Below are 13,772 nucleotides of genomic sequence, written 5' to 3'. Positions count from 1 at the left end.
CAGCTCAATATGGCTCATTACAAAATCCAATCAATTCAAGACCCAAAATAACCGTTTACAACACAAACAAATAATTTGCAAACTTTTCCAAATCACTAACTTGATCTGCAGGTTGAAGAACATAGAATCATTTAGACAAAACAATGAGGTCTTAGATAACCTTAGGTTAACAGTCTAGAGTAATGGGGAGCACATAAAACTTTTGCATAACGTCCATTTGAATAGTGAAAACCAGATGTTAAATAGTTTATACAGTGTGGAGGATGAGGTGTTGGCCAGAAGAACATTGAAAGTCAATTCCAGAAGTGACAGGCATTGATCAAGATTTTGGCAGATGGGCTGAGGAAGTGTTGGAGACGAGTGGCGTTCTGGAAATGGAAGTAGGTGGTCTTTGTGACGTTGAAAACATGGGGTCATGTTACGATCTGGCAGATGATGTATGCCAGGCAGACCAAATCCACAAGGGAAACCTGGCCACGCTATCACAACGGGTTTGCAATTTGCATTTATTATGAGTAGATGTGTGCACTGAATTCAGAAATAATGAGCCCATTAAGGCCGTTTTAAAAATTAAATTCAAACACTTATTAAAAGAAAATATTTCAAGCACACACATAAGACTACAATTACTTAATACTTTAACAAATCCTGAAATTCCTAATTAATCACACTCTAAGTTATAACCCCCCCCCACCCCTTTAAGGCAACAGTTCAAAATAGATTTTAAATTTAACAAGCAAGCCAGCAAGTTACCACAGTACCCACTTGAGTGGAATTCCAAAAGCTTGTCTCCAACTTTAGCTACTGGACACAGCAGACTTATGCACAATGGCTAGAGACTTCCTGAAGGCGGTTTCACACACTCCTGTTAGATCTTACATGGCTCCCCCAACACAGCCTTTCATTCTCCTTTATATATGTTTCTCTCGCTTTAATCTGTAAATTCTTTTGAAATATTCTTTTCCCATAATACAAAAACTTTCATGTTGCCAATATTGTCAGTAACCTTTGGGAAAAATAAACACACTACTTGGCCTGGATTATCTAGTTAGTTGTAAACATTCTAACATCCCACTGAAATCCAAACAACTCCTGCACTTCCCTAAAAATGCAAATTCCCTTCACATCTTACATGCTAATCTCAGCCATGTTTACTCATTAACATTTCAAGTACACTTTTACACCTAACTTTTGATAATTTCAAGCTTGCAGTCCACCTGACTCCAAATGCAATTAAATCACACAGAGCCATCTACACTCACACCCATAAACCTGCTTGACAATAAACCGGAATATTATGAACATTCCGTAATAGTCAGAACATTTAATCTTTTGAGAAGAGAAAAAAGGAAACAGTTGTTTATTGTAATGCCCTTTCCTTTTTTCACATGATTTGTATTCAGTCTAGATTGGCTTTGTTGGATTATGATACCAGAATGGCTCTCAAGCAAATGTGTTATTTTCCCACATTAAGATTGCAAAAGTAAATAAATATATATATATTCTCCTTAAGAAAATCTTATTTCTATCATAACCTTAATCTGTTCAAGGTAATGAAAATCTTAAGGGCATAATATACAAGTCATTACAATGAGTATAAACTTTAGAAATGTTATATACTTTTAAAGTAAAATTCCTTACTTTTTATTTATTTCAATATGTCCTATCTGGTTTCTTTGCATCCTAGAATGCAAACATAACTCCTTTCCTCTATTGCAAGCTGCATTCTGAAATCCATTCCCTTGTCTCTTCCACCCTCTATCTCCAACAAGTGCAAGGAGTTCATGTATTTCTTTTGTCACTAAAATTGAAACCATCCAATCAACTGCCTCTGCCACTTCCCTCTTTCCCTAGCCCACCAGGGACAACTTCCTCTAAAGCTACCCCTCCCCCTTAACTTGTATTTTTCTCTAGTTTCTGTCTGAGCCCATCTCGTGTCTGAGACCCAGCTCCTGCTCTCCCAACCCTAATCTCACTGAATTCCTGAAAATGCAACTTCCCTTCCCTTATTAGCTGACATTGCTAATTGTTCTCACTCCTCAGGTTCTGACCCTCTCTTCTTGAAATCTGCCATCATTAGCCCGCCCCTCAAAAAAGAACCATAAGCCCCACTATTCTTGAAAACTAACTCGCCATCTCCAACCTCTCTTTCCTCTCCAAAGTCCCATCATGTGTTGTCACCTCCTAAATCCATGCCCATCTTTCCTCGAATGTTTCAACCCCTCCAATCAGGTTTCCACCCCTGCAACATTACCAAAACAGCTAAGTCACAAATGACATCCAATGTAAGTGTGATAAAGGCAAACTATACCACCTTGTTCCTTTCTGACCTATCTGCAACCTTTGACATGAACCTTTTCCAACAACACTCCGCTATTCAGCTGGGTGGGACTGAATGTGCCAGGCTCAATTCTTATCTAAATATAGGCAGAGAATCACTTGCAATGGCTACTCTTCTCACTCCCACATCATTACCTCTGGTATCCAAGGATCAATCCTTGGTACCATCCCATTTCTCAACTTCATGCTGTTCTTCAGTGACATGATCTGAACACACACCACATATACTGGTGGCACACAGCTTTACCTCACTAACAACTCTCAACCCTTCCACTGTCTCTAAATTGTCAGTCTGCTTGTCCAATATCCTGTACTGGACGAACAGAAATTTCCTCCAATTAAACATCGGGAAGACAGAAATCATTGCCTTTGGCCCCCTCCAACAAACTCTGTTCCCTTGTCACCGACTCCGCCCCTCTGCCCAGCAACAGCTGAGAGACTGAACAAGACTGTTCACAACATCATTATATTCGACCCGAAGAGTTTTCAACCACATATCTATGCCTTCATTAAGATTGGTTCCTTACACCTCTAACATTACTCGACACAACTCCCTGCCTCAGCTCTTCTGCTACCAAAACTCTCATCCAAGCCTTTGTAACCTGCAGACTTGACCATTCTAATGCATTCCAGGCCAGCCTCCCGCATTTTACCCTCTGCTGCCTGTGTCCTGACTCACACCCAATCCTGTTTGCCCATCACCACCGTTCTTGCTGACCTACACTGGTGCCCAACGAAGCGCCATCTTCAATTTTAAAGCTCTCATCCTTGTTTTCAAATCTGTCCAAGGCCTGGACTTCCCTATCACTAACCTCCATCCTTACAAACCTCAGATTATCTGCTCCTCAAATTCCAGCCTCTCACAAAGCCCTAATTTTAATTGCTCCAACACTGGTGACCGTGCTTTCAGTTGTCAAGGCCTCAAGCTTAGGAATTTCCTCCATAAACCTCTCCACCTTGCTCATTTTCCTCCTTCAAGATGCTCCTTAAAACTTAACACCTTCGACTAATCTTTTGGTCATCTGCCCCAATATCTCCTTATGCAGCTTATTTTGTTTCATAATGCTTCTACGATGGGCCTTGGGACTTTTTATCATGTTAACAGTGCTATAATTAATACAAGTTGCTGTTGCTCTATTCCCAAAGTTTCCAAGTTACATCACGTCTTGGAACACTAACAGTAGACAGTAATGCCATCAATGTGCAAAAATACATTGTTTGCAACAAATTAATAAGCATAGAATATATATTAATCAACTTTTTTCCCCTCTGACTACAGACACAAACTCTCAATGGAACACAGGGCCACCGATAAAAGTAATCTTCTAGCACCAAGCCTTTATTTTGCATATCTACACCGCTAATGCACAACCTGTTACCATCGGCCACACGTAGCCCCCAATTCCTGGTGCCCTCAAAAGTCCAGGTTACAGAATCCTATTTGTACTTATATTTTTATTGTGTGCCAGTAGCTTGGAAATGGCTGGTTTCAGCATTTTTCATCATGTGGATAAATTTTAAAATCAGATCAGCAAACTTCATCTGTATCAACAAGCTGAGACGCATAGAAGTTCATGGCAGCATGGACTTAAACTTTATATGTGGCCTCCAATACCCCACAGTAGAGAGTCATGAGGCCAACAAAAAAAATTGAGATTCATGGTCTAGATAGAAGCTGCTTTCATGCTGGACATAATGTGGTGCTAGCACTCTTAACATGTGGCCTTAGTAAACCTTGGAACCAAGATGCACAGTATAAAAACAGCCAGAGGGTTACTCGTAGGCAGGCTGTAATCTGAAGGAGGGCAGTCAAGTGAAGGCGGAAAGAGACAGCAAGATTGGGGAAAATAGGCTTCAAAATAAAAAATCTCTAGACCAGGCCAAATGATGTGGGAAATGAAGCCAATTCCAGCACTCTTACCGTTTCCACAAATTTTAGCTGTTATGTCTCAGCACCACACTATTCAGTGTATCAATACACAAAATGAGGAGAAGTGCTAATCCAGGTCAAAGCATGTAGTTGGGTGTTCTCCAAGTGCAAAAACGAAATCAGCCAAATTAAACAAACAGTAAACTCGCCTTAGGTATAATGTAAAAATCTAACTTCATTTATTTCTGCTCATCAGGACTGAACGTAATGCATGCCACCATTCAATCTTTATGAACTATTTAAGAATCCTCTTTGAAAGTCATTAACCATAAAGAAAAATTAGTTCGTCAAACCTACTCTTATCTGCTCAAACTATTATGATTTAAAGAATTAGAATTTAAAGCAAACAGGCCTAAGTGTTGCACCAATCCAGATCTGCCAAATGTACATAAAATTAATGTGTCAAAGTAAACATCCTTCTTTAAAACAAGCATTTTACTAATTGGCTGTCTTTAATTGGCATATACTGATCTGTATCAGTTACTCTTACTGTGCAGCACAAGTCACAAAGTTGGCTAATAAATCAAGAAATGTGATATTTAATCTCACGTGGCAGTCCAATAACATATTAAAACAGCATCACTTTCGATATAAAGTGTGGAGTACTCAAATGAACTACAAGATAGTTGGGATTGTTCATCACCCAACTGGTTCCAACAGTCTGCGTTAACGTTGCAAGTCTGTATGACTCTTTTTCAGAACCTTTGAGTCATAAGGACTCGAAACATTAATTCTGCCTTTCTCTCCACAGATGCTGTCGGACCTGCTGAGTTTTTCCAGCAATTTTTGTTTTTGTTTCAGATTTCCAGCATCTGCAGTATTTTGCTTTTATCTATGGTTCCAACAGTCTGTTTATTTTAACTCCAATATTAGAAATAATAGCTTCTGGTTCTTTGATAGAATGGCTAACTGCTGCAGTTTCCTAAAAATGACATTTGCTATTGGTTACAGCAGAGATTAGTCCTTTTTTTACTTTAAACTCCGATAAAGCCAAGGCAAAAGAAGCTATGGATCAATCTCTCCAACTAAGCTTACAAAACTCTAATTTATGAAAAAGCAAATTGGATGCGGTATAGGTTCATTAGGTGAACTCTCAACAATACACTTACTGTTTAGTTCAATGTAAATAGAACATTATTTTCAATCAACGTCACAAAAACAGATCTAGTCTTTACCACATGCAATTTGAGAGCTTACTGTGCGCAAATATTGGCTGCCTCGTTTCCTACATTACAACAGTGATTAAACTTTAAAAGTACTTCTTTGGCTGTATAGCACTTTGAGTCCGGTGGTCCTGACAAGTGCAAGGGTGTATAAATGCAAGTCATATTTTCTTTTGTTGACTTCTATAGCTTTATTGCACTCTGACAAATGACTGGATGAGAAACAAACTTTTCATTAAGATCATAAACATCATCTTCCCCTCACTGTCATCAAAGATAGTAGAGTAAAACTTCAAACTGCATGATTCAATATATATCTTCTGTTATTAAATATTTTAGCCAAATAATACCTTTTAAAAAGCCTTAACAAGCATAGCATTCAATTGTTGAGAAACCACTATTAATCGTGCACAAACATATTTTCTGCATGGATTTTTAAAAAATGCTCAAAGAATTGGCTTAAACTCTTTCAGTTTAGAGTATCATTCTTAACTGAAAAGAGACAGAGAAAATACAAAGTAACTTCACAACACAATTAACTTTCGCCATCTTCCTCATGGTCACAATGGCTTCCGTTATAGTCATCACCTTTGTGGTGTTGCCTGAAAACGTGAACTTATCTGAGGATTAAATGTTAACTGTGTTCAAAAAAAAAATTCAGGTTTCTGTACTTAGAAAAGCTATATTCTTAACAAGCAGAGTCTTTAATCCCTTTTAATTTTATAATGTCTGACCATTTGTGTTAGCATTGCCCATGTTGTTTCTGGATTTTGCTTTATAGTACAGTAGGCCATCTCTTCTATAATACAGAATCAATATTATGGTGCAACACGACATATGAAGTCTCATTAAAGGTTAATCCAAGTAAAAAGAGTTTGACTTTCAAATTACATAATGAGTCATTTTTAAAAATCAGTCTTTTATAAAATAGATAAAATGGTGGAAATACACAGCAAGTCAGACAGCATCTTAAAAGAAAAAGTAGCCTTCAAACAGGTTCCTTTGCATGATGATATGTCACAGCTAAAATATTAAATCTTGCTAGTAGACTAGATCATTTTTCTTCAGTCGGTAATCCTGCTAGGTGAGAATCTCGGCACAGGGCCTTGTTCGTGGTGACTGTGGGTCAGAAACACAGGGACGATAAGTGGGCTTACCTCCACTATCAAATTCATCACCATAGAGACTCTATGCTGGGAGCCCCACAAGATTATCTCCACTTCAATTCCCAATTTTTCTTTCCATCATGACTTTTGTAAATATTCTGCACAGCAGATTATATTAGCTTCCAAGGAAAAGGTTTAAAATGGAAGAAACTAGAATCTAAAAGAACGTTTGTTTATTTCAAGGGTATGAAGACTTAAACATCTGGCAACCTAATTAATTTTGATAGGAGAAGGCAGGAACACTATTGCATCCCTTAGTGCAAACAGAATGCAGTCTTTAAAAGAAAATCACTGCTCCCTCGGCATTACTGATGTTTATTAGGAAGTTTGTTAATTAGTACATGCTATTATTAAACAAAAATTGACAAGTGCATCAAGTTGCACAAAATGTGACCCAAATATTTTAACTGGCATCCTCTCCACTGAAGAATTTCTCAGTTAAAATTACCACTCAAATTTCAAAAGATCTCTGTCCCTGTTAGTACCATAATTTAACATGCTCTATACCACTCAAAAACCCCAACTATGGAAATTAAAGAACAGATCAGTTTCTGTGACTAGTAAAACACTTGGGTTTAATAATGTTGAGGGGTGCCATTGTACTCTAGGATCACCACAATTATCTTTAGCATCCAACTACACAAAGGCATAGAAAGACAGCAAAAAGAAATGCACTGGCCATGAATATAAAAGGCCAAATTTTCCAAACGTTACATCACTCCACCCCAAGTTTACTCTATGCTCTTAAGAGTGCGTGCGTAGCTTGTGCCATTAAAATATGCTCACTTCTGTTAAACAGGCAGAATTTACGAATCAAAATCTTTATAGCTCCATGCTTTATAAAATTGAATGGTAACAGCACAGGAGACAGCCATTCATCTTGTCGCGTACTTGCTGGCTCTCTCCATGAGCAATTCATCCAAACCCACTCCTCCACCATTTTCCCCATAGTTTTTCCTCTTCAGATAATAATCCAATCCCCTTTTGAAAGCCACAATTGAATCTGCCTCCACCACACTCTCAAGCAGTGCATTCCAGAACCTAACCACTTACTGCGTAAAAAATGTTTTTCATGTCACCATTGCTTCTTTCGTTTGATGACGTTTTGGACTTCCATTCACCCTGAGTACCAGAAATCTTGCATGATCGTGTAAAAGTTATGCCAGCTAATCGTTAATACTAGTTTAAAACTATTGCGCATTTCAATATTTGGCACAGCAAATCACATCTGTTTGAACCAGCAAGCTTTGAAACTGCAAAGAGGGTATGCAAATAATAGAGCCCATTCAAGAAAATTCATTATACCGTCACTTGTATTTTTAAATGTACAGTTAAGGCTATATCTTTGACATGAGGGAAATACCTTCAGCGGCCTTAATTCTATCATAATATTCTACTGCAGCAGCATTATTCTTTTAAGTACAAATGCAAGGACCATCTATGGATTTAAACAAATGAAAAGTTTAAAAAAATCAAGGGCAAGAGTAGTCATTTGATCCACTGAAGCAACCTATATTGAATGGTCAACGACCAAACTGTTAACTCTGCTTTCCTCTCCAAAAATTCTAACTGACCTAAGTATTCCCAGTATTTTCTGTTTTTATTTCAGATTTCCAGAATCTGCAGTATTTTACTTTTACATATAGGGCAGCTTGGCATCAAAGTACAGGTACAGTTATCACACAAAACTGATGAGTCAGACACCCAGTAAACCACATCCTCCAGAACTACTGACAGAAACAAAACAATAATTGGCATGTGGTACAACCCAATTTAGTGGGTTTAATCAGTTGCATCCATTTTAGATAAGAATCAGCAATGCCTTTTAAAATTTTGAGAGGCAGTGTTGGGGAATGTGATCTGATAAAAGTGAATACTAGAACTAGGAAGAATCCTACTTAGGAAAACTCCCCCAAAGAGCACACTAACATTAAATGAATGCAGCATAATATTGTGGATTACAGCCAACACTGCTTGGGGCCCTATCACCACACAAACTTGCAGCAGTTCAAGGCCCATCACCACCTTCACAGGACAACATTTGACGGGCAATAGTTGTGGCCTCACCAGGAACACGCACACACACACACACACACACACACGAGAATTTTTCCACCTCCAATCTATGCAACTGCATTTCAACCTTCTAGTATAGAAATCCATAATTAAATGGAGACACTATATCTGCACCAGATTTTTCTTCAATACATGTAGTAATGCCAGTTGACAAAGTTCCATAAAGTGCATTTCATTGGGAGTCTCAACGTAAAACTGACATTGTTTAAACAGCAGCTATCCCCTGCAGCAAGAAGCGTTGTTCAACTTCCTGCACTCAAAAACAATTGTGGCTTTCATACCCAATTCAGGCTAAAAACTTCAAAGATAGCTGTCATACAATGCAAAAGCTAATCATATGAAAATAAAACACAGAACAGGTAATTTATGACTGATTAAAAGCACCCAATAATCAACCTTCTACTGACTCATTAAAATGGCCGCAGACTTTTAGTTTTAAACCAAACATATAATCTGCACAAAAGAGATAACTGCTTCCGCGATCTGGCACATTCACCTACTTACAACAGAAAGAACAAAAATTCTTGAATTATCATCTGCTAACAACTGACCAAAAACCTCTATTCTGCATGACCCTAATTTGTTAATACTGTCCAAAGTTCACTTGCCTTGGTTAGTAAACGCAACCATTCAATTGAGAAAGGAAGCAGGAAAGCAAAAGTCATAAAATCATGAATGATGGCGGTGGTGGGGGGGTGCGGAAGTGGAAGTTGATTATAAAATTTAGCCTTAGTCCACTCTTTAGTACCTCACCAAAATGAGAAGGTTTAATACAGCCATTTTCAGGGATCATACCGTTCAACTTGAAAAACGCCACTACTTGCATACTAACCACAAAAATCACAATACTGTAAATAAAGCACTCCAGTTTACTTTTATAGGTTATTAATGCCATACCATATTTTCAGTCTTGGCTCAGTTGGTAGCACTCTAGCCTCAGCCAAAAAGGTTAGTGAGCTCAAAGCCCACTTCAGAGTCCTGAGCACAAAAATCTAGGTTTACATTGCAATGTGGCACGAATTGGTTGCTGCAATGTCTACACTATCAGTGCGTGATTGGCCATAAAGTTTTTTAAGGACACCCTGAGGTCATGAAAGGCACTATACAAAGGCAAATCTTTGTTTTTAGTACTCAGTAAATATTACAATGTGGAAAGGAAAACAATTAATAGAAACATTATACCAAAATCCTGTCTACTTGCTTAGCCCAATTACGTGTACATCAAAATTTATGCTCAAATTCCTGGATTGCTGAATATGCTAGAAATTTATACGAACTATACACAATTGACGACATAATTTGGATGGTAATGAATAATCTAGCATGCTTTAATACAACAAGAATTCTGAATTTGAACGGTGCCAAATGCTTCAAGTCTATTTCCACACAGACCATAGATTGAGAAATTAGATAAAACTTGACAATAGTGTAATTACTGGATGACAAGTATGGAGTTAACTTACATATGAGGTATAAAGCCAGTAACTAACCTTTTTCTACTGGAGAGGCTCTAGAAACCTACCAAACCAGTTTATCAAACAAGACAGAGGAAAATGGAATGGATTATTCAGACATCAAACTGATCTAATTGGAAAAAGGATATATTCCAACACCCAACTTTAAAGCTTCAGGTACAGGAGTACCTTGCAAAGTATTACTTGCTCTGCTTTGTGCAGATAAATATTTTGAACAAATATACTAGATTTTAATAAATCAATGTTAGCTATTTACACTGTCCATCCAAGTATCACATATACATTTGAAGTAAAGAAAGTTTAAAATCTCGACCAGTGCCAAAAAGATTGGAGTTGCACTTACATTACCAGGGAGAATGGAATGCCTTTCATGAAAAGCCATGGTAATAACCTTAACCCAAAAGGATAACATGGCTACTTTTATCTGAGATTTTTTTTAAAAATAGGAATCTTGAATGCTATGACAATAAACCAAGGTGTCCCAGAGCTTCCTCAGAACTCCAACACTTCTTTCCAAAATCACCAACAACATTGCCAACTCAGTCCAAATCTGACACTAACCTCCCGAACCGAGAAGTCAACTAAAATGGCGCTGCGAATCGAAAATATAATTTAAACGGAGGTCGCCATGTTGCGTATTTGCAAACACACAAAGTGGAGGAAAGGAAGGCATCCGGCTCGGTGCATGGATGGGTGCTCAGGGACCAGGCCTGTGGGCTGGAAGCGATCTCAGAGGACAAATGAAGACCGTGAAGAGAAACACAGACGAGTGTTTAGTCAATAATAGCTACCCCCCAACCCCCAAACACACACATAACCCTACCTCATGAGGCCCTATTTGCAAAGTCAAGAGAGAGAGAGAGAGAGAGAGAGAAAGGGGTGTGGGGGAAGAGATGGCTCGGAGCAGCCAAGATCTGAATCCAGTGACAGCAGAACCTCACTTGATTAACGGGGCCACCACATGTTTAAGCATTTACAGCTTCCTTCAACCTTTCTAAAGTTCAGATTCAGCTTCAGGCCTCGCTCAGACCCCAGTTAGCAATACGTGGAGGGGGGCGGGGGAAGCAGCTCAGGGCGAATGGTTTAACCGCAGCTACTGCAGTACAAAAAGCAGCCACTAAAACACAGACCAGGTCCACCCACTCTCGGAGGCCAAACCTTGGAAATCACAATTAAAAGGCCGGCCGTATCCAGGCTGCAAGAAATTACCAGCATGAGGACGAAACAAAACCTAAGAGCGGTTGCACTGGATAACATTCTACGCCCCCCCCCCCCCCCCCCCAGTGTAATGCATCCCCGAACCATGCGCCCACCCCCCCACCTCTCTGGGAGAGAGGCTGTAGGAAAGGCCGAGGCTGCACAGCAAGTGGACTGACCAGCACTGGAGGTGGAAGGCGGCCGGGCAGTGATCGCAGCAGAGCAGGTCTCCCCCTTCCTTGCAGCTATCGCAGGTGTCGTGGTTGGTGGCCCGGCCGCTCCGTCGCGGCTCCTTCTCCAGCTTCTTGGCCTTCTTGTCGCTCTCCTCGCTCTTCGGAGGGGCCAACAGCGCTTGGATTTTCTGCAAGGGGGTGGGTGGGGGAAACAGGAGGGAGAGGGGCAGGGAGGGAGGGGAAGAGAGAAGGAGAAAAGATTAAATACCATGGGATAGAGGGGAGGGAGGGAAGGAGAAGGTAAAGGGGATGGGGGTTGTTTTTTTTTCGCAAGGAAACGGCCTTTTTGAAAGATGAACCGAATGTTTATTTTTTGTTCTCTTCCCCCCCCCCCCCCAAACACACACAGACAGGAATAACAAAAGGAGGGAGGGAGGGAGAGAGAGAGAGGGGGGGGGGTAATGAGAAGGAAATGAGGGAGAGAGGGGGGTAATGAGAAGGAAAAGAGGGAGAGAGAGAGAGGGGGGTAATGAGAAGGAAAAGAGGGAGAGGGAGAGGGGGGTAATGAGAAGGAAAAGAGGGAGAGGGAGAGGGGGGTAATGAGAAGGAAAAGAGGGAGAGGGAGAGGGGGGTAATGAGAAGGAAAAGAGGGAGAGGGAGAGGGGGGTAATGAGAAGGAAAAGAGGGAGAGGGAGAGGGGGGTAATGAGAAGGAAAAGAGGGAGAGGGAGAGGGGGGTAATGAGAAGGAAAAGAGGGAGAGGGAGAGGGGGGTAATGAGAAGGAAAAGAGGGAGAGGGAGAGGGGGGTAATGAGAAGGAAAAGAGGGAGAGGGAGAGGGGGGTAATGAGAAGGAAAAGAGGGAGAGGGGGGTAATGAGAAGGAAAAGAGGGAGAGGGAGAGGGGGGTAATGAGAAGGAAAAGAGGGAGAGGGGGGGAATGAGAAGGAAGAGGGAGGGGGGGAATGAGAAGGAAGAGGGAGGGGGGGAATGAGAAGGAAGAGGGAGGGGGGGAATGAGAAGGAAGAGGGAGGGGGGGAATGAGAAGGAAGAGGGAGGGGGGGAATGAGAAGGAAGAGGGAGGGGGGGAATGAGAAGGAAGAGGGAGGGGGGGAATGAGAAGGAAGAGGGAGGGGGGGGAATGAGAAGGAAGAGGGAGGGGGGGAATGAGAAGGAAGAGGGAGGGGGGGAATGAGAAGGAAGAGGGAGGGGGGGAATGAGAAGGAAAAGAGGGAGAGGGAGAGAGAGGGTGGATGAGAAGGAAAAGAGAAAGATCGAGGCCATTCGTACAGGAGAGAAGGAGGAGGAGGGGGGGTTATTTTTGTATGTGTGTGTGTGTATATATATGTGTATGCGTGGGTTTTAATTCCAATTCAAGGTTGCAGGTTTGGTTTGGGCGCGATCAAGCAGCCAAAATAGAGGGGAGAGGGGAGAGGGGAGAGGGGGGGGCTAAAAAAAAATCTCACCTCCATCAGCCCTCCGGAGGTATCCAAGTCGTAGACAATCGTCTTGGTCTCCATTTTATCCCACATTCAACACGGCCGCTTCTTTTCTCTTCTCTCTGTGTGTCTCTCTCTCTTAACGGGGGGGGGGGGGGGGGGAAGAGAGAAGAGGAGGCGGCGGCAGCAGCCCCTGTGATGGAGGAAAGCCCCCCCCTTGAGCCGTCACCAACACCCACAAGAATCCGTCAGGGGAGAAAAATGGGGCGGCCGGCGGGCGAGAGGAGAAGGTGGGGGGTATGGGGTAGGGGGTATGGGGGGGGGGGAGGGGGGGGGGTTGGGTTATGGTGGTGGTGCTGCTGCTGCTGCTGCTGCTGCTCCCTGAACCCCGGCTCGCTTCCCACTCTCAGGCCCCCAGACCGAAGACGAGACGGATTCAATGGGAAGGAAAACAACAAAGAGGATAAATCCACAAGGATCCCGGCCTCTGCGAGCCGCTCGCATTCAGCGGGCCCCAGCGGAAAAAGCCAGGCCTCGGCCGGGGCCTAACCGACATGAAGCCTCCCCTGGGCGACAATAATATTCGCGTCGAACCACTCGGTTTCCATCCGTGCGAAAAGACCCCAGAGACACGACCATGAAGCAGATAATCCCGCGGCCGGACGGAGGGTCGGCGGGCGCAGGCCGCGAGTGGCAGGCGGTCTATTCCCCGGCTCCTGGAGCTGCCTGAAGGCCGCCAGCGCAGACACAAACACTCGGAGGCCAGGCTTCTCGCTTTACATTTTTTTCTGCCTCCAAGTTGGCGCAAACTTTCCA

The 13,772-nt window shown here is 41.9% G+C and overlaps 1 protein-coding gene across 4 annotated transcripts in view; it reads right to left on the bottom strand.

Annotated features, from left to right (window-relative positions):
• Positions 1-13,255, bottom strand: part of phf12b (PHD finger protein 12b) — a 72,310-nt gene extending 59,055 nt beyond the window's left edge. For 2 of the 4 annotated variants that reach the window (XR_005944182.1, XM_041197154.1), the window contains exons 1-2: positions 12,984-13,255; positions 11,527-11,708 (exon numbers count right to left, since the gene is read on the bottom strand). Coding sequence is in view for 3 of the 4 variants with exons in the window: in XM_041197154.1 (XP_041053088.1) it covers positions 11,527-11,708; positions 12,984-13,049 (248 nt within the window). In the remaining variant the exon portion in view is untranslated. Of the gene's footprint in view, positions 1-11,091; positions 11,194-11,526; positions 11,709-12,983 lie in introns of those variants that run through there. The other 2 variants (XM_041197153.1, XM_041197155.1) reach the window with 2 other exon arrangements.
• Positions 13,256-13,772: the final 517 nt, after the last annotated feature.

Source organism: Carcharodon carcharias, chromosome 10 (genome assembly GCF_017639515.1).
Source record: "Carcharodon carcharias isolate sCarCar2 chromosome 10, sCarCar2.pri, whole genome shotgun sequence".
In the NCBI taxonomy this organism is placed as follows: Eukaryota; Metazoa; Chordata; class Chondrichthyes; order Lamniformes; family Lamnidae; genus Carcharodon; species Carcharodon carcharias.
The sequence above is the reverse complement of the archived record's forward strand: the minus strand, read 5'-3'. Positions and strand labels throughout refer to the sequence as shown.